Source organism: Engystomops pustulosus, chromosome 11 (genome assembly GCF_040894005.1).
Source record: "Engystomops pustulosus chromosome 11, aEngPut4.maternal, whole genome shotgun sequence".
Taxonomy (NCBI): Eukaryota; Metazoa; Chordata; class Amphibia; order Anura; family Leptodactylidae; genus Engystomops; species Engystomops pustulosus.
The window spans coordinates 26,296,230-26,320,731 of record NC_092421.1 but is presented as its reverse complement, the minus strand read 5'-3'; the positions used below and the strand labels follow the sequence as shown (position 1 = coordinate 26,320,731).

The following is a 24,502-nucleotide window of genomic DNA, read 5'->3' as shown; positions in this document are numbered from 1 at the left end:
GTAACAGTGTCCTGGTGGCACACTGTTGGAGATCCATATCAGTTTCACCATATACTGCAATACTGAGATATTAGGACCCCTAGAGTAAGAGTACCCAAGGGAGCCTAAAAATAGTAATAAAAATAAAATCATAAACATCTATTAAAATATAAAATTGGTTATTACCAGCAGTGAACCCCATAATGGAAAATAGCACCTAAATATTTAAAACACTGCTGTTTCGCGACAAATAAAAACTTTTGCCCCGCAAAATATGACACCTTACACACGTATTTGACATTTGTTTTCTAAACAAATGGTTTTAATTTCTAAAATCTATTAACCTCTTAGTGACCACCCAAATGGGTTTCTATGTCGGTCTCTAAGGGGCCTTAGGCTAGGCCAATGAGGGATGAGGGAGAGCAGTTACCCGGATGTCTTATGATAGCTGGGACCCTGCTCTAACAGTTCAATCCTGTGTGGTTGGTGTACCTGCAGAGGGAGAGGGCTCGCCCCTCTCCTCCCGGCACCCAAAAAAGAAATGTGGAAAAAAAGTAAAAAAAGAAACACAACATGTTAGGTATAACCACGTTCCAAAATGTCCAATCTATAAAGATATAAAACCGGTTATTCCCGTTGGTGAATCCCGTAACGGAAAAATGCGCTCAAACCTATATAAATTTGGTATCGCTGTGATCGTAGTCCAAAATTACCTATGTTTTGGTTGTCAGTGTAGGTGTAAAAGTTTAGTCTCACATGTTCTATAAATAAAATGGCAAATGTCGTTTTGACTTTACTTTGCACATGAGAGCAATGCAATGCAAGTTTTAATTCGCCTATAGATCAGCTAAGAGAATAGTGAAATGCTGCTCATTTTATTTTCCACATCCATTTGTACAACATTTGTGTTACTTTAGTAAAAGAACAATGACTTGGGTGCTATTGTATTACAGGCGGTCCCCTACTTAAGGACACCCGACTTACAGACAACCCATAGTTACAGACGGACCCCTCTGCCCCATGTGACCTCTGGTGAAGCTCTCTGGATGCTTTACTATAGTCCCAGACTGCAATGATCAGCTGTAAGGTGTCTGTAATGAAGCTTTATTGATAATTCTTGGTCCAATTACACCAAAAATTTTGAAACTCCAATTGTCACTGGGGCAAAAGGAAAAAAAAATGTCTAGAACTTCCATTATAAAATATACAGTTTCGACTTACATACAAATTCAGCTTAAGAACAAACCTCCAGACCCTATCTTGTATGTAACCCGGGGACTGCCTGTACACTGTAGAATTTCCATAATGAAATCCGTACCCAATACTCGCCATGTATTGTTGTATAGTCGGCCTCACAGGCCATGCAGTGCCCTTCTGGGTAAAAGCTATGCAAATTAGCTCTTGTTCAGTAAAAAGACAGCCCTCCTATAAAGTCAGTGGCTTGAACCCCTTCTGGTCATGATCAAATTTCTTTACTATAGGCTTTGCATTTGACATCTTCCATAATTGTTCAATATATTGATCAACAACACCCTTTTTTGGCTTGGGAGAGGGAAAAGTTACTATTATGATTTTTTTAAGGGGTTTTATTGGTAAAATTGTGTATCAGTTTTTTTGTGCCAGCAATTACATATTACCTATATTGTGAAGGCCAATACAAATACATGGGGTCCCCGGCTTAAGGACACTCGACTTGACTCGACTCGACAGATGACCCCTAGTTACATACGGTCTTCTGTGACCTCTGCTGAAGCTCTCTGGGTGCTTTACTTTAGTCCCAGGCTGCAATGATGAGCTATAAGGTGTCTTTAATGAAGTTTTATGGATAATAATTATTCCTTTGGCAGCACAAAATTTTTAAATTCGAAACCGTCAAAGGGACAAAAAAATTATATCTGGAGTTAAAATTATTAAACATATCAGTTCTGACTTGCATACAAATTCAAGTAAGCACAAACCTTTAGATCCTATTTCATACGGAACCGAGGGACTGACTGTACAGTGATTTAGGTTTGTAATGGCACAAAAAATAATCTGTATAAAAAAAAAAAAAAAATCATAAGGGATTCAAATTAAATTTTGTTTATATTGGAGTTTTTTTTTTTTTGGTACTACAGGCAGTCCCCGGGTTACATACAAGATAGGGTCTGTAGGTTTGTTCTTAAGTTGAGTTTGTATGTAAGTCGGAACTGTATATTTTATCATTGTAATCCCAGCCAGAACTTTTTTGGTCTCTGTGACAATTGGATTTTAAAAATATTGGATTGTCATAAGAATCAGGATTAACACTAAAGCTTCATTACAGACACCTGTGATAACTGTTATAGCTGATTATTGTAAATTTACATACAACACAAAGCAGAACCAAATGTTATATTTTCTATGCATCACATGTTTACATAGTACTAAATTAATGGAACCCTCAGGAGGTATGAAAAATCATTTCTTACATTGCCTATAAAAACTACCTTCATATGCAAATGAGCCATTTCAGATGATTTTCGATATCGCAGTGGGGAGGGGGGGAGTGTTGTGAACAATTTTCTCATGTACTTCATTAAGAAATGCTTAGTTTGTTAACAAAACAGGCTGAAAGTGTCCTTTGTAATTACTTTACTTCTTCCCATAACGGAAGACAGGACTCTTTCTCCTGTTTGTTTACACAACTCTGACCAGTGAATCTTAATCCTTTCTGTTCTCTCTCTCTCTCTCTCTCTCTCTGTAGTATATTATGAACATTATTTTCAAACATAAAGCTGGAAGTGAAGGGGTTAATCCTTACTGCTCATAGCTGTGTAAACAAACAAAGGGAAATCAGATGTGAGCTCACTGTACAGGCTGGAATAAGGTTTTTTTTTAAAAAAAAAAAACTAAGCAGAATTCCTTATTAAGATATATTACAAAAATGTTCGCAAACCCCAGCCCCCACCACACACACACAAATATTAAATTTAATATTAAATGACAGTTACACAAAAGGTATGATTGGAGAGAATTTATAAATAGTGTAACTGTGCAGACCTGTAATGTGCCAAGCAATGGAGAGCTGTGTGACTACACCTTTTAGGTATGTTAGTAGCAGCAGGACTATGAAAAAATGCATCTGTGTAGAAATTCAAAGCAGAGTGCTAAGAGCTTAGCAGTGTAAGTACAAAAGGTCTAAACCAACAAAAAATAATATAAGTGATAACCAATCATTCAGTGAGGTGAGTAAGTATTCCATGTGTTGGAGAATGGAAAGAGAAAGGTTGAAAATCGATTTTTCCCTTTAACGATCTCAAATAACATGTCTTCTTTGTGACCTTTTTTTGTACACTATAAAATGGAAATACTAAAAATATGAGTATATTTTAGTATGTGTGTGCACTTTTTTTTTTTTTTTACTTTTTCTGTATTGTATGTACTTTATATGTTCTATACACATAGTTCACCGATGGTATTGTATGGCAGAACTGTTGCATGCTATGATTTAGCTATTCTCTTTCATTAGTAAAACGTTTCTACGAAAACCAAGCACATTACTTGTCAGCGTTCCTGTCGCTCTTGCTTGAAGGATATAATACTATGTCACCACTTGATTAGCCACCCATTCTTCTAGATGAACCTCTACAGTTCTTAAAATAGTCCTAGTTTTTGAATGGTCTGCATTTACAGCTCATTGAAAAGAGCCATCAACAGCTGCTTTGGTTTCCAGTTACAGTAAGTTGTAGCATCCTGCGTTGTACGGTGTCACAAGTGTGTATATTATTGACCACCACGTGGCATTCATAGAATGTCATCAGGGGTGTCATCTGCCCGGCCTTGTGACACTGGAGTACGAGCAGGCCTGGCGGAGAGAGCTGCAGACTTTAAAGGGAGACATCACACGAGATGTAGATGAGCTGACAGAGCATGTCTCCACAGGTGATAAAGGAGAAGGGTAGAGGTGGCCTTTCTGAAAGGTCAAGTGTAGAGTGACTACTGTGACCTAAACTCAAAACCTGATGCCCTTAAATACACCCACATGAGACAAGATTTGAACATGCATACACCATGTGCTACCCATGATATTTATTGATGCTCATAAATTGATGTTGAAAATGGTTAAAAATATTTTTGTTTTCAAGAAATCTTAAATACTTATGAAATAGTAAGTGGTCAAGCTGATAGTAGAGTCCTTTCTACAGGCAACATATTATAGAGCAAGGAAAACTGAGCTTAAAAATGTTATAAAACCAAATATAGCTCTTTATTCTTCCAATTTATAGGCCGTACATACTCAAGTATGAGCCCAGTTTTTCAGCACAATTTTTGTGCTGAGAAAGCCCCACTTGGCTTATACTTGGGCATAAAAAAAATAAAGTTAGTACTCGCCCCCGGTGCTGGCTCCCGGTGTTCTCTCCGCCCCACAGCACATTTTCGGGTTCCCGGCCTGGCCGGCAGATCCGTGTCTATGTGGTCTGCCGGCACACAAACTATGATGCAGCAGTGTCACTGCCTGCTGACGTCATAGTTCTGTGCCGGCAGATCACATAGACCTGCATCTGCCGGCCCGGCCGGGAACCCGAAAAGGTGCTGTGGGGAGAAGAGGACTCAGTAGTCAGTGCCGGCGGGTGAGTACTAACTTTATTTTTTTTAAGTGGACTCTCTGCTGGACATTACCTTAATGGGGGCACTCTGCTGGATATTTTATTAATTGGAGGGGCTACCGTGGGCATTTAATTCATGAGGGGAGACTGCTGGACATTTTATCACAGTGTAGTATTTTTTTACAACCAATCAAATCTCGTTTAATAAATGTGAGATGATATTCTTATGTGTAGAGTTTTTTATTTTCAAACTCTCCAACTTAAAATACAATGACATACCCCGAAGAATTCTTCATATATATCAAGAACATACTTTGTTGACTTCTGGAATTATTTTAGATATAAATTGCTTTTAGATTATGCACCTAAAACAGAACGGCTCAGTTGGTTCCACGCTCTGAAGAATTTTAGCAAGACCTCTCGAGAATTTTAAATGACTCAAAGTTTGAAACAATGAGGTTGGACCAGGCGGCTCAGAATATGTGCCAGCAGAAGCAGCTGTGCAAATATCTGTTTTTCCTCGGAGCTCTTGATGGTATTTCAGCCATCCATAAGTCCTCCTTATAGCAGTTGTCACCGGCTGAATTACTTGGGCTCCAATGCTGACTATGTAACAACACTGAGGATGTAACAAGTGCATGAGTGGATGCATATAATGCCCTGGTCATTTTATATCCACGTTATAACAAGACAACCAGCATATTAAAGAGATGGAGAAGCTCAGCCAGTTGATATTTGGCTTTATAGCCACAATTTGCTTATAGACAATTATGTATTCACATTAGCATTGCACTGCTCCTTTAATTCAGTGAATATAGCTTGACAAGTCAAAGTGTTGCTTGTCACCAGCTTTTCCAGTGGTCCTACAGATCACCTCCTCTGCATGATGAGGATTGCTGCTGATTGATACAAATGTAATCACACTAAGGCTACATACACAAAACCGTGTGCCCACCTAGGTAAGAACAAGGGCACAACACACGGCCGGGTGGATATGGGAGGGAGAGTGAACTCTCCTCACCCCTCCATTGAAAGATGATCGGCCATTCTGCAAATTAGCCCAAATGGCAGGACACATCCTTTATTTTGCGGCTCTGCCAGAATATAGTCGTGTATGTTGCCTAATTCTGTAGCTGTAGCTTAGGCGCTTCCTCACTAATTATGCCTAGGTGAGTTAGGAGATGGTCTAAAAGAAGGTAATTGTAGTTTGTGGCTTCTGTGAATTGAGATCTATCACAAAATCTACCACCCAATCAATAGTGACCACAGCACCTAAAATGCAATAGTGCTACACAAAAATATACTTTTAAAGCAGGATAATAATGCAAGGTATGAAAATAAAGTCAGATATGAGCCCTTAAGTTTAATTATTAAAGAAAAAAACTAGCTGTCAGTAGAAGGGTTTTAGAAGGGCTGGAGGGATAGGCAGTTTTTGGTAACTGCAATGAAAAGGTTAGATCTTTCCTTTTTGCAATTTCAAATATGTCTAAAAATGAAAACATAAAAATTATGACATATTTGGTATTGCCGATCCTAAGTGATATAACATAAAAAACCAAAATAGTTTTTTGGGTCAAAAGTTTTTTGGGTAAAAAAAAAAGAAAGAAAGAAATGTTCTGTTCCAGCTGCCCAGTTATGTCTGCTGCATAACTGGGTGATCTCTGCACTTGTACCACATTTCTGGTCTAAACAATAAAATGCAGTATGTGTAGATGTCACCACGGGGGCCTATGATTGGCCAACAATGATCTAGTGCTTTTATGGTTCCTGGAGTGTTCCTTTAAACACAATTCCTAGTGCATCTGATTTTATGCAATTAGGGCCAAAACACACATCACGGACCAGATCTCAGACTGAACAATGTGCTGTTGATGGGACTCCAAGCCTGATAGATAAATTAGATGCATGGAGTCTCTGCTTCTCCATGGACCAACAGTGCCAAACTGAGAGTATGATTACAGTATTATGCTGTTGTCCTGAGGTTATGTGGCGGTTTCTTTCATCATTTAGAACTATCATGTTCGGTATGCAGTATTCAGTTTCCGATATCTGACCACCACAAAGACCATGATTCACAGACCAAAAGTGGTTATCCCTGAGACAGTGGTGGTGAACCTATGGCACAAGTGAGCGCCATCGCCCCAGTGAAGACTTCGCCAGACAGGACTAAAGGCCTCTTGCAGTTCCAGGAAGCTACATTGAGTATCCACACTTCTCCTTCCTTCTACTCTATTGGTGTCCCCAGGGAGCAAGGAGTAATAAGTTACTGCTCAAATTGCCTCATTGGCACTTTACAAAAAATAGCTGGGTTTTGGTTGTAGTTTGGGCACTTGATGTTGCTATCAATGCATGGTTTGCTATCACTAAGACATTTAAGGTAAGAGGCTGAATGCTCTGCAAGTTATAAGTTACCAATCAATTCCATGTGAACATAATGTAAAGCTGGCTGTGCACAAAGTCATTATGGTGGACCAATCCGACTATATAAGGTCTATGCTAGTGTCCAGACATCCTCCACCAGGTTTAAGTGGTCTTGTCTAAGATGTCTTGAAGTATCTTGCGGATTTGTTCCCAGTGGATGTTTTGTCCTTTTTATCCCTTAGTACAATATATACTATATAATAATATACTTGCCTTGTGCTTACAATCTAGAAGGAACTCTTATAAGTGTCAGGTAGGACATTATAACCCTCACAACATTGTCCTGTGCAGCCTATCCCAGGCAATGTTATATTATGTCCACCATTACTCTGTGGTTTGATGCTGGCTATAGGTTCAAAGAGAATGAACATCAATCTCCGAATCATCCCTCAATGTAACACAAGCAATAAGAGGAGCAGAAGTGAATGGTATTTTGTCTTTTAGGTGTTCTCCCTACTGTTGTTACATCCAGAGTGGGAAGCCCTTATGGAGATTGGAATTACAAATGACATATAGGAAGCTATCCAAAGAATATCTGCGAGTCCTGTTATATTTCTAAGTATCCCTTTGTGTTCTTTTTTTTTCAGCTGCCAAAAGTCTATTAAACAAGAAAACAGATGGAGTAAAGGTAAGCTGTCGCATTATGTATATCGGAAAACCTTTCCCAGTCTGACTGCACAAATACATAGAAATATTGATTATTGTATCTAACAGCAAAAGAGAAATGTTGAGTCTTGTCCCATAATAACTGCACATGATGTGATGTTACAGGAAAACCCTAATCTGTTCCTTCCTAGAATCTACAGCAATGGCTCCTTATGATATGCAGAATAACCTATTTTACTAATGCATAATGATTATTACTTCACGTTGACAGCATTTTGTACTTTTACGTATATGATGGCATTTGCTAAAGTACCGTATGCATAGTATCCCCTGGTGTGTGACCTCAAACCTGTAACAATGTGAATGGAAGGACTTTCTAAATGGAACAAAAAGTTTTTGAAAGTTTTTTTTTTCACCACCAATGTCTGTAGCTTCTCTGTCCCCAGGACATCGCTTCCTACCTTGTATGCCATGTACCAGTTATGTCATAGGGACATTACACAGAACTATAGTATTTTACATAATCATTTTTTTTTTTTTTTTTTTAATTTAAACAATATTCAGAACTTTAGGCTTTTATGACATCTTCACTATTTTTTGGTTAAAAGATTTTGGTTAAAAATTTAATATATTCTTTAAGAGGTATTCTCTAATTCTAGTATGTCAGTGTACAACTTTGTGTCTTTTTAATATCTTTAATTAGGAAAATAATATTGACTAGTATTTTTCGGACTATAAGGTGCACCGGAGTATAAGGCGCACCATCAATAAATGCCTGCTAAAACGTCTAGGTTCATATATAAGGTGCATCATCAATAAATGCCTGCTAAAACGTCTAGGTTCATATATAAGGCGCACCAGATTATAAGAATGAATGACCAGCAGGTGGCAGACCTGGGCACAGTTCAAGGCAGCCTTTGTAAGTCAGTTCATGTATAAGGCGCACTGGACTATAAGGCGCACCTTTGATTTCTGAGAAATTCAAAGGATTTTTTGTGTGCCTTTATAGTCCGAAAAATACAGTATTTTTAACAATTAAATTAAAACAAAATTATTTTAATACAGAAAATCAAGGTTCTATCGATGGCATGTAAATATAGATATATGTTTAGAATGGGAATTTATATATATGTATTATATTAGTTGTATCCTGTGATACATCACTTCCAACAGCCCATTATAATTACCCATTTTCCACTATGGCCAATATGGAAACCAAACATTAATATCCGATACCGAGAGTCCTGATGAGGAACACACTGCCTGATGGCTATTTTGTTTTAATTTATAGTATTTGATAGTATTTTTTTTTTTTGGTTAAGATTCAGTATAGGAACAATATTTGTTTTTCCTTTTGTGTCTGTTTTTTCATGTTTCTTATTTTGCCATAAAACATAGATCCATTTCGATTTGTGTTGTGTTTCGTGGCTGTTGTTACCATCTGTGGTTAACAAGTAAGAAGTTAGTATCTATGTTGACCAGGTATTTATGATGATGTATATAAAAAACGAAAGTATACCCGCTATACGAACATTTAGTTTTTTCCAAAACTTCTCAATGAACATGCGCACTAAGGGGGCTTGTATAGTTTTATGTGAGGAGGGAAAAAGCCACTGATTTAACAACAAAAGAATAGGGTATATTGAAATTGTATAAATGTAGGCCCCAAGGCACGTATAACATACAGGTTTTCTGTGCGGAAAGTCTGCCATATTAGGATACATACACACAAATTTGTTGCTTTCCATGGCTCTGTGTTTTTTTAACCCCTTCCCGACATTTGACGTAATAGTATCACATTCGTCATTAAAGGGGTATTCTCGTCTGGGCACTCACATTCAGTTTCACTAATCTTCCATATATAAACATTTCTTCAATTGGATGTTATTAAAAAAAATGTTCCTGTGTGAAGATAATTTCTCATAAATGTAGTCATGTTGTCCCTTAGAAACCAGATAGCTTCCTCGGTTACGACCACGTCACACTCTGGCAGCGGTGGCCAGACATGCGCTATGGAGTCCTGTTGGACCACCAGGATTCAGCGATCATTACCACAGGGTGGCTGTGGGACCTGCAGTAACTCCCGGACATTTCACATACAAAACCTTTTTGTTTATTTGTGCAATCTCTCAAGCAGAGGTGGCCGTATCCGAGGAAGCCATCTTGTTTCTAAGGGACCATATAACTACATTTATGAGAAATTATCTTCACACAGGAACATTTTTTTTAATGACATCTAATAGAAGAAATATTTATATATGGCAGATTTATCAAACCGAATGTGAATGCCCAGGCGAGAATACCTCTTTAAGCTATACTTCTGGCAGCGGCTCCTGATGTTACAGCTGACACCCATCTCTAACACCCGTGATTGGAGATTCCCCAAAAATCACCAAAAAAACCCCACGTATTTGGTATTGCCACTTCCATAACAATCTGTACAATAAATCTAAAAAATTATTGGACCCGCTCGGTGAACGCCGTAAAAAAAAACCTGAAAAATTAGCTAAAATGTACATTTTTCATTAAATCCCTTCCGATTTGTTCTAAACGTTGATCGCAAAAAGTTGCGTGCGCAGCTTCCCTTCAATGCCCTGGCTTGTGCCCATACAGCAGGTTAACACCACATTTGGCATTTTAGCCACTGAGAATATGTTAATTTTTTTTTAAAACGCATTTATTTAACAAAAAAAATAAAAATTTCATAATTGCACACAATTTCGTTTTACCCCCTGCAAAACTATTAAAGGGTTAACAAACCTCATAAAAGTTGTTTGACATATACGTTGAGGAGTATAGTTTCTATAATGGGGTATTTTATGGGGTTTTACTTATTTAGGACTCTCAAAGTGAAATCTGAGTCCCTCTAAAGCAGGGTTTTGCGGTTTTATGAAAATGTGAAAAATTACACCTAAAGTTCAAAGCCCCATAATATCCTAGAAAAGTGAGAGGATGCATAAAAAACATTTCAACATATACAAGACATTCAGTAAATGTTAGTTATCAAGTTTTTTTTTGCTGTTATGACTATGTATGGAAAAAGTAGAACATTTTGAATTTCGAAAATGGAGAATTTTTCAACAAATACCTGTTTTTTTCCCATAAATAAACGCAAAACATACCACCCAAATTTTTCAACTAACATGAAGTACAAAGTGTCACGAGAAAACAATTTCAAAAACACTTGGGTATGTTGAAGCTTTCCAAAGTTATACAACTTATAGTGACACAGGGCAGATTTGTAAAAAATGGGTGGGGTCAGCAAAGTAAAAAGTGGCTCAGGCGGCAAGGGGTTAACTGCCTGCCTGAGCCGCAAATGTGGATTTATAATGCAGGATGTCCTTTATCCCCCCTGCTGCAGAAAAAAATTGCAGTATGAAACACATCTGAAGCCAGTCAGTCTTGGGTGCTTTCTAATGCTAGTGGAAAGGCTGTGAAATGACCTATTGGGTTAGTCCTGGAGCTATTCCGCGACATGTGTACATGGCTTTAGATGTTCAGCTGGTCCTCTGCTTATCAGCAGTTGACTTGGTCTGACATGTCTTAGACTAGGGTCAGGAAGAAAGAGTTCTCCTTATGGAGACTTTGCCAATTGAGTCCACCTTGCAGGAGTGTCGATATTTGCAGCCATTGATGCGCCACTGGAAGATTCTGGGAAATTAGAAAATATCCGTTTTCCACAACGGAATAAGGAAAACATTTCCTCATTGGCTACCTTGTACGGCAGCCCACTTAACAGCTAGCATGAATTTGACAGTGCCGCACACGTGTTCCTCCCATATGTTCCTATGGAGAGGGGTAGGGGTGAGCAGCTCTCACCTCCTCCTCCTCTCCCCGCGCGCTGATGTGTGCCCCCCGTGCTATGGTACGGCAGGCAACGGCAGTGTGAATTCTTAGACCTATAACTCCTCGTATCTTATAGCGAGAGCTCTAGTTTTTCTGTAGGCACAGTAGGAAAGGACATTTGTTGAGGGTAAAACATGAAATAGTATGTATTTGTACTACACTATATGTTAATTACATTGTAGAACCCCGTGGTGTTTACGTGTTGTAGACCTGTGTTTTTGTAGACAGTTAAAAATAAAATCAGGTATTGTTTATCCAGTGAAGCCTTTAATGGCTATGACTATGTTACTTGTATTGTTTTCCCAAGGTTTGTTCTGCAGGTTGAGGGAATACAGTCACATTGTCTTATATTATCCAAATGTTTTATCCCTTCCTCAAAATGTTCTCATGAAAATATGATGTTATGATTGCAACGTCATATTTTTAATGTACTTGAAAAAGTAAAATACTACAACAAAACCTACAATGTAAATGTACCAGCAGGATTTAGAGAAAATGGATGTGAGATACAGCTTCTCTTGTGAGTGGTCTTTATAATTAGAGATGAGCGAATCATTACATTCACTGAGCTGAAATTTCACCACATCTATTATAAGATTAGATATGGATCCGAATCTATTCACTCCAAATCCATGTTACTTTAAAGTGTAACCGTCATTCTGAGCAAAAAAAAAAAAAACGAAACATACAATACTACACAATTCCTTTCCATGAGTTTCTGGGAATCATTCCTCAAAGTATTTTGCCTCTCGGTCCTCATTTAGTACCCTTTTTGGCCCATAGCAACCAGGGTTTCCAGCTTTCAAAAGAACCACAATTGGCAAGATGGAGGGCCGGGGCCTGCCCCATCACAAGCGCTTGCTGCTGACCAATCTCATATCTATCTGTGTAGATCCCATCTATCTCATATCTATCTATCCCTTCAGCACAGCACATGAGGGGCCAGCGTGAAGACTTGGAGTCTCTCCTGCCATTTCCTGCTGTGGAGTGTGTGGTGGTGGGGGAGGCAGGATTGTGTGTGGATTATTTGTTTATACACAATTGTAGAGAAAGCGGAGGGAGAGATAAGTGTAGGTGTTTTGTTACTACAATAGTTCGTGTTCATGGCAGCACATGGCTGAGTGCTGGAGCACTGTGCTGTGAGGTAAACAGCTGATTGCAAGGAGAAAGATGGGGGTGTGTCTCTACCTCCATAGTCAGCAGCTCCGTGAAAACGGAATGTGCCTAGCAACAGCCATATGAGGAGTCCTGGGGGGGTCCTGCAGAATACAAAATGAAGGAATAAGATTTGGGTAACTAATCCAATTGCAAAAGGGCCTGAAATGACCTGCCTTACAACATATCAAAAGTTTTTTTGAAGTCAAGGTTACACTTTAATTGTCCTGAAAATTGAGATATAACTCCCCCCCCCCCTTTTTTTTTCCCTTCAAAATTATTAGTCTCCAGTTTTAACCCACATGATAACGGATGTGTTGCAAACAGACAATAATGGGAAACATGAAAAAATTAATTCAATGGACATTGATATGGGTTCTATTAGAATCCTGTTTTTATTTGTATATGCAAGTAAATCAGAAAATATTCATGTTCGATTTGTCCCTAATCTATGAATTTATTTGTTCATCCCTACTTATAATGACTATGTTCAGGGCTTCCTCATATATCTGCCTGGCCCCTGGTTTCTGAAGTCAGACCCCATATCCATAAAATAGCTTGAGTATAAAATAAAGACCTACACTATTAAATTACATCTATCTCCAGGATGAAGGATTATAAACCAAGCACACTGACATACTGGTGTGTGCCCTCTCTGACGGATCTGAAATTATGCAATTTAGCCTGTGGGGCTCCTGGCTCCTTTAACACCTATGGTTACTGGAGCCCCTCAGGCACATTTGCATAATGTTTTAAGCCTTTAAAAAAAAAGAAAGAAAGAATGATCATAAGAAGCTAAAAGAAGAGTAGATCCTGCCAGATCCACCATTATGTCAGTGTGCTTGGTTTATAGTCCTTCATCCTGGTGGCAAATGTCCTTTAAATCTAATTTTATGAATAATGTATTGTAATGATTTTGTACTTGTTCATAAATACATGTATTAGTTTCTGTTCTATAAAAAGGAGTTTTCTAGGCTTTACAAGTTGTTTATGAAAATATTGCTTCCAGCATTTCAGTTTCCAAATCCAGATCTTGAAGCCTTGTTATTCATATTCAATGACAACACTTAGTGTCTCCCGGCAAGTAGTGTCTTGTCTGTTGCCATATCAACAATGGCTTGATGACGCAAATTAAAGATGGAGAGTACAAGAAAAGGTCTCGGATACAGCAGCAGAAACGATAGACCCCTGTAATTGTATTGCGGGGACAGTTACATAATAATTCTCAGTACGCTGATTTATCCTTGAAAAAGTCATTAGTATAACCAACATGTTTCTTATTACATGGAGCTCTGTAGCTTACAAATATCATCTATTAGGGCAGATGTTTTTTTTTTCTGTTCATCAAGCTAGGATTACGATTTTCATGGGTTTTTTATCTACTATACTCATGTGATTGTAACAAAGCTGCACGTATATGTGGCCACCACATGGAAAGTCCCGTTGAGGTTAATAGATTGATGGCAATACATGTAAACCCTTGCTGTGTTCCCATGGGGCTCCATTCACAGGCACCAATTCTCATGGTTGAGGAGGTTGTAGAGATTGGAGCTCAAATGATCTGTGACTTATCCCCTATGACAGTGGTGGCGAACCTATGGCACGGGTGCCAGAGATGGCCCTCGGAGCCCTGTCTGTGGGCACCCAGGCCATCACCAAAGAGGACACAATGGATCTTCATGGATTCCCAGACAGCCCAGGACTTTCTGCGCTCAGTGCTATCTTAAATTGGCAGTGCTGCCTGAGACTACAGGAGCAATGGAAAGGTGTGGGTAGACCTGGATTATCATTGAAAATTCTTCCTATTCAGGGGAACCTGAATTTGTCACCCTTTCTTTCTACTGTATTGGTGTTCTTAGGATACTGATATGATTGAAAGCTATAACCGAGAAGGGAGCAAGAAGCTACTGCTTAAATTGTACTTAAACGTTGACACTTTGGGATAAATAAGTGGGTTTTGGTTGTAGCCTGGGCACTCCGTGTCTAAAAGGTTTGCCATCACTGCCCTATGAAGTGATAATATTGAGAATACCATTTCATGCCTATTTATAAGGAAAAATAAAAGACAAGGCGGTGTTTGATTTTATACTTTTATGGGAAATGGTCATAACCTTGTATACGGCTCACTTCAGACTTGCATCGGCGGTTTCCGTTACACTCTATATGTAAGGAAAGAGTAAAGGAAGCTAAAAACGGAAGGGGAATTGGAGGTGTTCCATTGATCTTCTGCACACTTGCCTTCTGTTAAAACATCATAATGGTGAAAAATAGACGTGGAGTTCTGTGCTATTGTCTCTGCTATTTGGTAACGGAACCTGTCAAACGCAGGTGTGAACTAAGCTTTAGGCTTCAGCTGCTCAATCATTTTAGGGAGGTTTAAATGTACTTGTACCCAGTGCTGACCAGCTATGCTGTATCTGTACTTTACATGGAGTACGACATTAAGTCTACTCCATCTGTACAGCACTGCGGAATATGATGGCGCTATGTAAATAAAGCTTTATTACCATTATTGTCAAGCCTTAATTCTCCTGCATTCAAAAGTTACACTTCCTCAATGCGCTTAAAGTGCGCGACTTAGGTCAATATCACACAGGCAAATGTTTGCTGGAATAGCTCAAAGTCAGCGGAACCTGTTATTCCAGCGGCACCACACACTGAGTTTCTATTAAAATGGCCTAAGGGAAATTGCAGTGGTCTTTATCCAATGCATCAGCATAAAAAGAAGGCTTTGCACAAATGTCTTGCAATGCTACACTTCCGGGAATTAACATACCTGGCAGAGGGGTTAAATATATCTACATCCTTAATTGTCATCTTCATAGTGCAGCATATCTTTCCTTTGGAATTGAATCTTTAAATCGCTATAAATTTCGGATTTCTTTTGGCACCAATGCTTATTGTGCCGCATAAGATATGAAGCACATGGCCTGCACCCGTACGAGTCCAAATCCTTGTGCAGTCACATGGTGGATCTTTACAGCACCATAGCAGAGTAGCTCCATTATAGACATCCATGAAAAGTTTGTTTGTTTTTTTTGTATTTTTAAAAATTGGAAAGAAAATGCCTAAAATTTAAAGAGTTGGTTAAAGCTAATCGTAAAATGTTACCCAAGTTGTAAAGTTGGACATTGGATCTTTATCCGATTTCCATTGGTGGTATCTTGCAGGTTTGAGTCTTGTGGGTTATTAGCTAGTTTCTCTGTGCTTCTGTATGTCTCTCTTTTGTTTGTTTTCTGTTTATTTGACCGGTTGCTTTATCTTTTCCCGCTCTACTGGGACTGGCTCCTCCACTTTTTTGCCTCACTAATGTGGTTTACTGTTGTCTGTTCTTTTTTAATACCATGCTCCCTTTTTCTTTCTTTATCTGCTTCTTTCTGTCTGTCTCTCTTTCTTACTCTATTCCTTCCTCTGGTCTGTCTAGAAAAGGAAGTCAAGCTCCAGTGTGCATTTAATGGTGAGCACCTATCCTCGGCTGCCGTGCATCACTGCATTGCTCACTATGTCATCTTTATCCCATGCATGTCCTGGTCACATTCATCACATTTAGTGCATGCTGTTTGCAGCCATCATGCTGCATTTCTGATTTCATGTTTCTAGAACCTGTTCCTACCCTTGGTTTAGAGTCCATTTCATTCTACACTGTAGAAATAACTTCAGATGCCATAAAGAATCAATATGAGAATGATGATTTAGTGTGGTGGTATGGTGGATAGAGAAGCTGCGCTAGCAACGGAGCCATCTACCACGTCTAAGAAGTAAAAAAAACACTACAAATACTCACCGATTCTTCTCCACATCTTGATCCTGGCGGTGGTCTTTGCTTATTTTGACATGCCAGTATCGCCTTAATAAAAAGACTTGTAAAAAGCAGCCCAGATCATGGGGACGATTTGTCCGACGCTCTGAACTGCTCATTATTCACGCCTCCATTCATGTCACCTCCCGTTTTAGGCACGGGAGAGGGAGGTATTTATCACGCAGTAGGTGCGAGAGGTGTGAATAATTAGTAGCCCGGACATTGCATCTCTGTGCTTCCAGATGCCCCTTAAAAGTCTTTTTTTGGGTGATCCCGGCATGTCAAGATTAGGGAAGACCAGATGAAGATGAGAGTCATTGAGTATTTGTAGGTGTTTTTTTCCTACTTTTCAGAAGTGGTAGATTTCCTTTAAGTTAAAGTATTATGTAGGGCCCTTAACAAGAAAATGCATCTTTCTCCTGAGCCTCTCAATACATCATGGGCAGGGCCAGTCCTACTGGTTCCCTGTTTTCTTGTTTATGTCAGTCATTGTGAACTTGGCCCATGGTGGAAAATGCTGGGATGCATAAAAAGGTCAAGACAGGGACACTGGCCGTCATTGGTGCGCAGGGAAGCTAATATGCGCATGATGGATTGCTGTGACACACAAATGCTTGGAAAGCTTAGAAGTTCCATATACAGTGCTATTTATTCTTGTAGTCCCTTTAAGGGGTCTGTACCAAGTTTTTAAGTTATCTACTATCCATAGAATAGGGAATAATAAAGTTGATCGGTGAGGCGTTCCGATCACTAAATAAAAAAAGAAGCAGAATGTGTCCGCTGCTCTATTGAATATTTTGGGAGTGTCTGAAATTGCTGTGAACAGTGCTTGGCTATCTCTAGCAGTCATATGGGAATGGGTAAACCAGAAATACCTTAGCTCTGTGCTCAGCTATTTCCAACACTGCCATAAGTATTGAACGGAGTGGAAGGACCATGCTAGTCCTCCCGCTCCAACCAATAGTGAGAATGGGATGCCTGTCGGTGGGGTCCCAGCAGTCATTGTGCATAGGGGATAACTCGGTATAACCCCTCTAAGTGTACAGCAGCTCAGAATGTCAGTTCTTTATGGATTCTTTCTTAGAAAAACCCAGGCCTACATTGGAGGTCTGTTCATAAAAAACATATGATATTCACTTAAAACATGTTTTACATCTCTGACCTAAAAAAAATGGTGATAAGTTATCTGCCTCCCACCAAGGCAGCCTATCCTCTATCCATAGATCAGGGGATAAGCTGCAGATTTGGGGGGGGGGGCAATCCACTGGGAACCTCACACACAAATAGAAGTCCCCTGTACCCTGCCTTTTCAGGGCAACTTCCTGGAGTGCCATAGAAACTAAAGAATCGGCAGTGTAGCTGCCCGACTATCACCCCCTCCTCTGGTGATTGTACAAGGGACTCCCATTCTTGTGAGCACTTGGGCCCCAACAATAAGGTACTGTGGATAAGGAAGAGGTCTTAATGCTTCTAAAATTCAATTTATTTTGAAGTAAACTTCACAGGATGTAGGCAAATACATTTTTCAATATGTTTGCATAAAATTATCATATTGTGGAGAGAATTCATTGTATACACATACTGTACTATGTTCCATTTTTAGCAGTTATCCCCTCTATATGCTCTGTTTGCCAATTCTCCATTTTCCTTCAGCTGCTGAGTGGAGACCTAGCAGCTATGATGTCTACCTACCATATACTGACTGTACACAGAAAGTATAGTAGAATATACCATACTCTTTCTAACTCTGAAGCACCTGTGGTCAGGTCGAGAGTTTTACAGAGAATAAAAGGATACATTACTTTCTTCTATATTGCCTGTGCTATGGACCATGGACACGTACAACATTTGTTAAAAACTGGTGACCATTAAAAGTGCATTGTAAACACCAAGTAAGATGTGCACATATTTTAACATTTTAGGTAAAGAATTGATTATTCCTTTAAGGAGTCTAGTCCCCCATCAAATGGAATACACTCTATGCAGATCAGATAATAAAATGTCTTTATAAAGCTGAGCAGAGTAGAATTGTGGGAGAGCAGCTGCTTGTAGAGATATACGTGTATCTTGTCCGAGATCAATAATGGAGAACTGTCTGCTAGTGATGGCTGTAAACCCTTTCACGGGACATTTACTTCTAATAACAAATGTGCATCGTTGCAGAAAATACTATTATTTTGTCAGACTCCCGGCCATCACTTACAAAGAGCTGTAAATAATAACTACCGTGACAGATGGAAATGACAGTGTTTTATCATGTAAAAGATACCTTTAATGAGACCAGCTCCAAATTAGAGCCCAGGATACTGTAATCATTATTGTGAGGTAGATGTCGCACATGATGGCGAGGGCTGAGCAGGGGCATGGGAGTTGTAGTACAGTCTGTAGTGTAGTCATGAATAAAAAGAAAGGACATCTTTTTATAGGTTTTATTGTAACAAGACATGAAAAAAAGTTAAATACATCAACACATCATATTACACAGTATGATTACTTGTTTATCTAAAATAAGACCAAAATGTAGAAGCAATGTGTGAAAAATTAGGTACAACCTTGCTGCTTCCCTTGGAGTTGGAGAAGCATTTATTCACACAAGAGGAGGGACATCAGCACTAATCATTATCAGTGGGCAAACTATGGAGGTTGGAACCATCAATGTATAACTATATAGTTTGCAGCTGCAACTGGGCCCATATGCCATGGCTGAACAACACTTTGACTTCTATCAATTTAAGTATTGTAAATCCTTCATCATAACTTTGCGCACTGAGATTTATGACACAGGTTGCCATATATGTTCCTCCTTCTGAAGTGATTACAACATCGTAATGTCAGAAGTAACAGTGGGTCAACAGTTACTGTATTTTTCCTATTCTTCCTTCTCAATACATTTCAAAGAAGAGGTTACTGGTTATAACAGGGGCGTTGCCACTTACTCACTGTGTACAGTTAGTGTCTACATATTATAGAGACATCTACCGTGCAGGGAGCTTAGCTACTGTATCTAATCTGGCTTGCTACAAATTATGTATAATTGATATTCTTTTACCAAACTCCTTATGTATTAAGAGCTTAAACATGCTAGTGCTGCATAAGTACTGTGGGTCATGTGACCTGTAAAAGATACTAATGGGCAAGAGGAAAACTTACAGGGGGCCCTCGAGCTAAGCTTTTGCTTGTTTCGTTTTTAGGCCATTGCTTGATATAAATAAAATGGTGAAGTAAGAAGCCTCAGCTCCCGGCCCCACCATTGAGCTTCTGCCACTGCAGTGTGTGGCAGAGGCTGGTAGGTGTGGACCAGTAAGGGGGTGTGGTTAGGGGCAGGGCTCAAGAACTGTAAAATTATGCAGCCGTTATGATGCAAATGCTCTGAAATCTTAATGAACTATTCCAACATTGTGAAAAAGAGTTTGCAATAATTCTTCTTGAGCAATGTGAGAGACTTCTAGCTTGTAGGACAGTCTTTACAGCAACTTGCAATCCATTTGATTCACAAGGTGTACATAGGTTTTATAAGGTTTTATCACGTCAGAAACCATCATGTGTTTTTGTTCATTCAAGGTTTTTTGTTCCGGTCAAGATTTTTTATGTGCTGTTAATATATTTTTAAACTGAAATAGAAGTATAGCATCTTAAATATGTAAGGGGAATCTTTGTACATTAATTAATTGTTTATACCCATATATTTATTGTAGATAATATTTTTATATATTTATAATTTTGCTATAATAACCTTAATATGGTCATGGACACATTTTAAGTGAAACCAGCTACAGATTTAATTTACATTAGGCATAAACTAGTAATTTATGATAGCATACACTCAATAGAACCCAGGGGAACCACAAGAGTTAATAACCCATTTTTACCACTTTCGAGGACTTTTTACTGGTCCATTTCTGTCCAATAATTTAAATCTTTTTTTTTTTTTTTGTTTAACTTTCGGAAAAGCAAAGGAAGAAACTTGCCCCACATGCCTGATTCACTGAGCTGTACAGTGGATGATATATATACGTTTTATTACCATACATTAAGCATTTTAATGTGTGTATTGTGTTAGCTCAGAATGGTAGTTTCCTGACCCCTTGTTTGGACTTAACAGGGGTTGTTAGGAGGTCGAAAAACGTGGCCATATTCTTCCAAAAACAGCTTGTTTCCTGACCCATGGGTAGTCCCTGGTATTGCAAATAACCTTCATTTATCTCTATACAGCTGGGATGGAGTACCAGCACAAACCATGGTCAGGTGTGGTGCTGCTTAACTAGCTGTGAAGTGTGACCTGACAGGATGTAATTATTCCAATATGGACATATGATTTATAGATTTCTTTCAGGATATTATATATGGTCATTCCAAAATGTACAAAAAAAGACTAGATAGTAAAAGGGGAGTATAGAGGGGGCCAAAGGAGTAGTTGTTTCTAGCATACATGAGTGGAACCGATTACAGGTTTGGCCCAGGAGTTAATTATATGTATATAGTGCATATATCAAAAACTTGGTGCCAGTTAACACTAGGTTTTTTTTTACCCCATCAGTAATTGTGAGCTAATCCCAGGTGTGGAGACTATTACTCATCTTGGCCACTACACACAGATATTTATTTGTTACACGCTAAAACACAGTTCACTAATATCATTAATACCGCCAAGGTTCTAGTAAACCTAACGGAATGAATTACCACTGTTTAGATGAGCAGTTTGCCAAATATGTCCCAAAGAAAACTTAGCAGGTTACGTCATAAAGACCATCATCCTCTAAAGCCAAGGGAGAGAAACACTTACCTGTACACTATCATTTGTTCTTTTCAGATATGCAGGGTTAGTCCAAGTTCCCAAATAGAGCACCAGGTTGGGTCATTTTGTCTGCTAAAATAACCGGTAGACCTTCCGTATTCTGTTCCCGTTACCTTCTATAATGCAATGGAAACTTCCAACATAAATGTGAACTGGGCCTTAGTCCTGCGAGGAGAGGTATGCTAGGCCAAGTACAATAGAAAGGGCACCGCGATTAGGTTACCCCATACACCCCTAAATTTCTAGGTTTCTTCCCACCAATCAGAACTTCTTACATGTCAGCATGTGTGTTAAATGACAAATACACATTAATGTAGCATAGAGTTATTTCTTGTGAAATTTTCAAGTCCTGTTTTAGAAATCCTGAATAATTTCAGATAGGTAGGGATTTTTACATGATAGGGAAGCCCTATGACTCTTCATGGAGTAGAGTTGCAATGTTATTGTAAATTCTGTTGGAAGAACGGTAGCCGAGCGTCATTGGAGGGGTAAAGTGTTGCCTCTCTGTGGACCCCGGCCCATAATGGAAGATTTTGCAGCCTGTGCTGTCATCTAAGCATGCTTCCATATCACAGCCCTACCAGTCTTCTGTACGTCGTCATTTAACCATTCTACTATGTGCAGTATATCTTACACAATTTACTCAAGTATCATTAAGAATTTCCGTATCATGTCACCCGTGTCTTGTGATTATTCCATTGTTCTACAGTGAATATCAGCAAATGAAATGATCTCCATGGTGTCTAAACATTTTTTTTTTTTTGTTTTATGTCTCATTGCTCTTCATTTTCTCTGACAGCATTGTTAGAATCTCTTCATCTGCTTTGGTTTCTGAAGAAACCAGTGTTTTCTCCGCCACATGTGTACTAAAAGGAGGAAACAGAACCTAAATATCTATTTTTTTTTTATACATATATTTTACTTCATCTTCTGACAGTTTAAAGCAATTCACACATCAGCAGAACTAAACCATCTGTTTTTCTATCTCAGCCACAGACCAACAACAAAAACAGCATAGTAAGCCCAGCAAAAGAAAACCCCCCATTGCAGACAACAATGGTATCTTCCCCGTCTACTCTTATTTTTGGGGTTTCAGTGTCTGGGATGTGAGCAGTGGGAATGCTGCTTGTGCTGTGACATCCAAAACTCATGTTTGCATTTTATTTTACTTCTTGTTGTGTTTGTTTTGTTTGTGTAATAAAGGTTAGTTCCGTTTTGTATTGTTTTTTTCCTCTTGGGAAACGACAATTGGCAGTGACCTCCTGGTATCCCCATTTAATTGGTAACTGTACAGTATATCTGAACACCCAACCAATAATCTTAACACTGCCAAAAGTCATATTGTCAATACATTATATCAGTGACTAAATTTAGCAGTCAAGAGGCTAAGGATCCAGGTGGTCACCTGCATCAGATGTAGGGATTCAGTAATACACTAACACGAGACCTACTGCATTGTCATGGCTTACTAAACTGGTGCTGCATTTTGCCTTAAAACAGAGAATCAGATAACCAATCTCATGTTCTTTACTTGGATTCTGGATGTCTAAAAGGAGATATAGAATTAGGTGACTACTTATGTATAGGGCCAGGTTCTCAACAGAGTGTACAGTTCACCGAGGCATTGTCCATATACGGTGGACCTCATGCCTTCATTGATAAGGTGTGCATGCAGTCACCAGACTAGTACCATTGACCTCATCCATGCTCGTCACTGTGTGTCATCTCCACAGATTGGTGATTGTAATAACTGTTTACTACTAACTTTGGATTTTTTTTTAATGTTGGGTTGGAAAGCTTCACATTGATCTTTACATGTGGATTGGCAGTGGCGTAACTTGAAGCTGATGGGCCCCAGTGCAACGTCTGTGCCAGGGCCCCGACTATAATGTATGGTTTATAGTACCAGTCTTCTCATATGGGGAAAGTGACACCTAATGGGGCACTAAATCCTCTTGGGCCCAGTGGTGACTGCACCCCTTCAAGTTACGCTCCTGTGTATTGGTTTCACACGGCTGGGAAAGAGATGGGCCATATTCTGGCTTCAGATATCTATGGTTGTCCTCTGTTATAATATTATATTTTATTAATACAGATACATTGGGGTGGATTCATCAAAAGTGTCGTAAAGAGTTAGACTAGACTGTCTTCTGCTGCACCAGATTTATCTCAGATGCTTGATGATAAATCTTGTGTGATATAAATCGGTCTAGTCGTACTTTGCACCTTCTATTAGTTGGCCTAGTTTACATAAGAAAGCTGCTCCAAAATTCTCCTGCGTTCCCATTATTTTTGGCACACAAACTTTTTACCATGCAGCCACTCCTCCCTTTTCATAGGCTACAACCCTTTTGTTGGAATCGTTGTAAATATGCCTGAAAACAGTTTTTTTTTTTTTTGGTGCAAATTGGGACAGAATTCTGTTTGTAAACAGATTGATAAATCCTCCCCATTGTATTCAGCGGCCCATCACTTACCCAGAGCTCATTGAGAATTAACCTCAAATCACAGAGACAAAGGCCATGGGACACTGCAGAATGTAAAGTCAAAAGTTATAAAGCTCAAAAAGCTGTTTGAATTGGGTTGAGATATAAGAAAGTATGAGGGCCCTTTCTTTATACGCTCTCCACCTTGTGTATATAGCGTGGCCTTTGTTTCTCTGTGGACTCCACCATAAATCCAGCACAATTGAATCACCGCTCTATAAGAGGTTTTAATGGACCAGTGCTGAGAATGGGAAATCATCACGTCTTGTGTGGCTGTGGCACTTATTATTATTATTATTATTGTGTGTTGTTTTGTTCATCCTTACATTTACTATTCTACTGTTTACAGAACTTCTTACTTAAGAAGGATCTTTTTGCCATCAGATCTAATACTATAGGATGTTGGGCTTTTCACCAGATTTATATGTAGTTACCCCAAAGTCTTACTTGTTTCTTATCTGTTTTACTTCTACAAACACAGAATGTCCGCACTTCACATTACGGGCACAAGACATTTCTAGAAGTCACAGACTAACTATCAAAATGGCGTTTTCTTTGTTGTGTGATGTCTTTGTCTTATATACAGTACTGTTTTTCATAGTCTTTTCTTCCATGTTATCTGTCCACCCCGAATCTCTTCTCGTTGTATCTGATTTTCTTAATTTTGTGCTCCTTTTCAGGAACCTCAAACAACTGTTGTGCACAATGCAACAGATGGAATAAAAGTAAGCATCTACTTCATAAACCTAAACCAACGCTATTGTTTTAATTGGTTGTCAAAGTTGGACTGAGCATTGCACTGCTAAGGATAGAAAGAGTAGGCATATAAATGATGGGGTACAAGTTA

The 24,502-nt window shown here is 38.9% G+C and overlaps 1 protein-coding gene across 24 annotated transcripts in view; it reads left to right on the top strand.

Annotated features, from left to right (window-relative positions):
* CAMK2G (calcium/calmodulin dependent protein kinase II gamma) overlaps nucleotides 1–24,502 on the top strand; it is a 173,611-nt gene that overhangs the window by 132,854 nt on the left and 16,255 nt on the right. For 6 of the 24 annotated variants that reach the window (XM_072130635.1, XM_072130637.1, XM_072130640.1 and 3 more), the window contains 4 exons: nucleotides 7,556–7,596; nucleotides 16,000–16,032; nucleotides 22,160–22,228; nucleotides 24,336–24,380. In XM_072130635.1, coding sequence (XP_071986736.1) covers nucleotides 7,556–7,596; nucleotides 16,000–16,032; nucleotides 22,160–22,228; nucleotides 24,336–24,380 — 188 coding nt within the window. The remainder of the gene's footprint in view (nucleotides 1–7,555; nucleotides 7,597–15,999; nucleotides 16,033–22,159; nucleotides 22,229–24,335; nucleotides 24,381–24,502) is intronic. The other 18 variants (XM_072130642.1, XM_072130638.1, XM_072130648.1 and 15 more) reach the window with 3 other exon arrangements.